The sequence below is a fragment of the Notothenia coriiceps genome, unplaced genomic scaffold (genome assembly GCF_000735185.1).
Source record: "Notothenia coriiceps isolate Sejong01 unplaced genomic scaffold, NC01 NC01_scaffold00018704, whole genome shotgun sequence".
Lineage (NCBI taxonomy): Eukaryota > Metazoa > Chordata > Actinopteri > Perciformes > Nototheniidae > Notothenia > Notothenia coriiceps.
The window spans coordinates 6,958-10,954 of NW_011351405.1; the positions used below are offsets into that span (position 1 = coordinate 6,958).

Genomic DNA, 3,997 nt, shown 5'->3' on the forward strand with positions numbered 1-3,997 from the left:
TGCCCTTGTGTTCCTGCCTCCCTTACCCAGGCTGTTTCTCGTCCCGTGATTACCCCATCGTCCTGTATTTAGTCTTGTCTTTCCCTGTCCTACCTTTTCCGCGATCATAACAGAATGGAACTGACCAACGTATGGACGCAATGGATTTTATGATCTTTGACTTGGATCTGTTCGACTCTGAGATTTACTCCCTCAAGTGTTACCCCCCCAAAAAAAATGCCGAGTGGAGTGGAACCGCTCGTCTAGAAGGGACAAAGAAGCATTCCTCCAAAAAGGCCAAATGGAGGTGGCCAACATGCCTTGCGTAGAGGAGCTAATTGGCCTGAAATGCGCTCAGGAGCTTATTCACGACCCTGAGTGCCAGCTCCCTCCATTTTGGGACCCTTTTTTGGGATCTCGCTGGCGCTTGGAGGCTCCACGGAATCATCCAAAAGACCTCATAAAAGACGCAAGGTCCAGGAGGGCCAGCTCGTGCTCCAGTACCGGCCCACACAGCCCATGGTTCCGTGCTCCAGTACCATCCGCACAAAGCCATGGTTCCGTGTTCCGGTTCCCGTGCCCCGCAGCCATGGTCCTCCTGCCAGTACCGGCCCACACAGCCATGGTTCCGCGCTCCAGACGCGGCCCACACAGCCATGGTCCCAGGGGATTCTGTTCGCGGTCCCAAGCCAGCCATGGTCCGCTGCCCGCAATACCGGACCACAGCCATGGTTTGCCGCTCCAGAACCCGGCCGCCACAGCCATCTTTCCAGGCTTCTGTTCCGGTCCCCAGGCGTCCATTGCCAGCTCCAGTTCCGGGTTCCAGCCAGCCATGATATTCCGGCTCCAGTATCCGCCATGGTTCCGGCTCCAGAACCGCGGCCCACACAGCCATGTTTCCAGGCTTCTGTTCCGGTCCCAGCAAGACCATTGCCCCCAGTTCCCGGGTTCCAGCAGCATCGACCCGGCTCCAGTTCCAGCCAATGTTCCGGCTCAAGTACCGGCCTCAGCAGCCATGGGTCCGGACTCCAGTTTTCAGTTCCAGTACTGCTCTTCGCCGACGCCAGCAACCCGTATCCTGTCGCGTACCAGCCGACTCCGGCTCCTCGTCACCTGTTGGCTCTCCGGCCGACGCCAACTCCCCGTGTCCTGTCGGCGTACCGGCCGACTCCATCACCTCGTCTCCTGTTGGCTCTGTGGCCGACGCCAACCCCCCGTGTCCTGTCGGCGGACCGGCCGACTCCAGCACCTCATCTCCTGTTAGCTCTTCGGCCGACGCCAGCACCCCGTGTCCTGTCGGCGTACCAGCCGAATCCGGCTCCTCGTCACCTGTTGGCTCTCCGGCCGACGCCAGCCCCCCGTGTCCTGTCGGCGTACCAGCCGACTCCAAGCCGACAGGTATTTTCTGTGTTAGAGTTTTACTCGCTACAGGGTGTACTTTGAGGGTTTTGACTAAAAACCTTCATAACACACAAGGGGACGGGTAATAAACGGAAAAGCATGACATTGGACCTTTAACTTTAAAAAGCACATAGGGGGAAGATTAGGAACCTGAGCTGCAGAGAACCGAGCTAAGAGTTATCTGAGTACAAATAATATATATATATATATATATATATATATTATATATCATTATATGTTAATTTACTACGGTCTGTTGACTGCCTCAGAGTTAAAATGCTCTCTCTGTAACTTTAAAGTAGACGTAGAGTAGCCGTGACTAGGCCGTGCGAAGCTTCATTGGTGGTTTCGTCAAGCGGAAGTAAGCGTGGCTAAATCTAAACTTGGTTGGAAAAACGACAGAAACCGCCCGGCCTCCTGGCCATGATTTAACATGTCAGCCAGGATATTTCACTGACCCTCATCAGGTATATAAGCAGCCTAACCCACCTCCTATCTGAAATTGTTCAGCCTAACCACAATATAACCTTAACCATAGTTTTCATGCACTAAATGTCTAAAAAGGTGACTGACAGTAAACATAATCAGGGAGTGTGCAGGATCTTCCAGCATCATCAGGTTGTTGGGCTGTTTGAACCTGTGTGACTGACCTCCAGTAGAACATCAGAGGCGTCATGGATGAGCATGACCAACGTTCCTATCCGGATGTAGTTGGCACACCAGGAGAATGATAGCAGTACCAGTGTAGCCAGGTGGTGGATGATCTGCTCCTTAAAGTCCTACAGGAGGAAGAGAAACACAGTCAACCTACCAACAACCCAGTAGTCTCTACTAGACTAATACACTGCTTTCCCATTAGCACCATTTTGAGGATGGATGTTATTTTAATCTTGCTACATTTAAAACATGTTTTAGAGTCTAACCAGTCTTGGGACTAACTCTTATTAAAAATACGTTTTTATTGCTAAATCACATATTTTTTTGTGGCCATGTAGCAAATATTTCCAACCCTAGGGCTCTTTTGGGACACATTGTTGTGTAGTTTTCCGATGAACATGATGGTGTGAAGTCACAGGTTCTCTTAGGCTTATTTTAGGGAGGATAATGATTTAAAATAATTAGCATGCTTTTTTGGGGAGAGTTACATTATGGGGTGAAAAAGCCTTTAATAGAACACTTTGTTGAACTTTTTTACTAAATGTAGTACAGACGAGTTTGTGAATGTACTGTGTTTTATTCCTTTTATTGGGAATAAAAGCTGAATATTTAAACATCAATAATTCAGGAGATTTAATTAAGTGTAAATGTTAGCTTGTAAAAACCACAACTCACCTTTCTCTTAACATCAAAGGCAACGCGTAAGAGGAGTGAGCCGTAGAAGCTCATCTCCAGGATGTAATACCAGTACTGAGACTGCAGCATGGACTGAACACACACAGAAACAGAGGCAGAGCATGTAACATGAAGCCAGAGTGAATCTCGGTCACACAGTACACACTAATGTCCCTCAGGGCTCCGCTCTTTGTCCTAATTCCTTTATCTGGCAGGAGGAAACTTTAGAGGAGTCTTTTGTTCACTCACCTCCATTTTAAAAGCTAAGAACAGACTGAAATGTGAGCTATGGGATCATATATTCTCCAATCACAGTGTGTAAGGCCGGGCTGCATCATTGTATTTGTAATGAAGGTGCCTTTTAAATAATAACCTGCAAAGCCTCATGTATATTCCTTCCATTAGTACAGCTTTAATAAAAAAAAGTCATAGGTGTTGCTTCCTTGTAACACAAAGACAATAAGCATGTCAAACATTTATATTTATTATTAACTTTATGTTTCAATTCTTTGGTAGTAGCATTAGTTTTATTGATTGGCTTCGGGATGTATTTCAACAAATATAACAAAGACTAATCTAAAATAAATTGCCCACCCTAGCTTTAATATGATGACTATGGCGTATAAAAACCATACAAACCTGCTTTGGGAAACCTTCCCATACTTCCCGGGTGTCATAAAACCATTCTTTCTGCAAAACCATGGGGAGGGAATTGTTTGTGTTAGTACGGCTACAGATATAGAATTGTATGTAATACACAGAGTCACACCCAAAAAGCTGCTAGTGACTTTAACATTCAACCTCAGCTATCTAAAGTTTCTATTCACAGTAAAATCATGCTTCTGGCTGAGATGGAGTCATGCTTTATTTCAGGTACTCACATCGTACAGAGCTATCAGTCCTCCAATGAACGCCGATATGTAGAAGACAAACCTCCAGCTGTAGGAAGCAAAGGGGAGAGATGTATGGACTATGGCTATTTGAGGTATTCCCTTATTATACTATTATCAGTGTACACACACACACACACACACACACACACACACACACACACACACACACACACACACACACACACACAGTATTGACCTGGCCTCTCTGAACTTCTTCAAGACTCCAGGAAGGTCCTGACTGCGTCTCCTCCTGAACCAGCGTTCAACCTGTCTCACTGACAAACTGCTTTTCTTAGACAGTCCATCGATGTCTGCCTGGAAAGATGGCACGCACGCACGCACGCACCACACACACACACACACACACACACACACACAACACCTAGACGACT

General features: G+C 47.1%; 1 protein-coding gene across 1 annotated transcript in view; it reads right to left on the bottom strand.

Annotated features, from left to right (window-relative positions):
- Window positions 1-3,926, bottom strand: part of LOC104951205 (ceramide synthase 2-like) — a gene marked incomplete at both ends in the record, with an annotated part of 10,031 nt that extends 6,105 nt beyond the window's left edge. The window contains 5 exon segments of the mRNA XM_010777841.1: window positions 2,031-2,159; window positions 2,713-2,805; window positions 3,352-3,402; window positions 3,594-3,651; window positions 3,802-3,926. Of these exon segments, the coding sequence (XP_010776143.1) occupies window positions 2,031-2,159; window positions 2,713-2,805; window positions 3,352-3,402; window positions 3,594-3,651; window positions 3,802-3,926 (456 nt within the window).
- Between the last annotated feature and the right edge of the window lie 71 nt (window positions 3,927-3,997).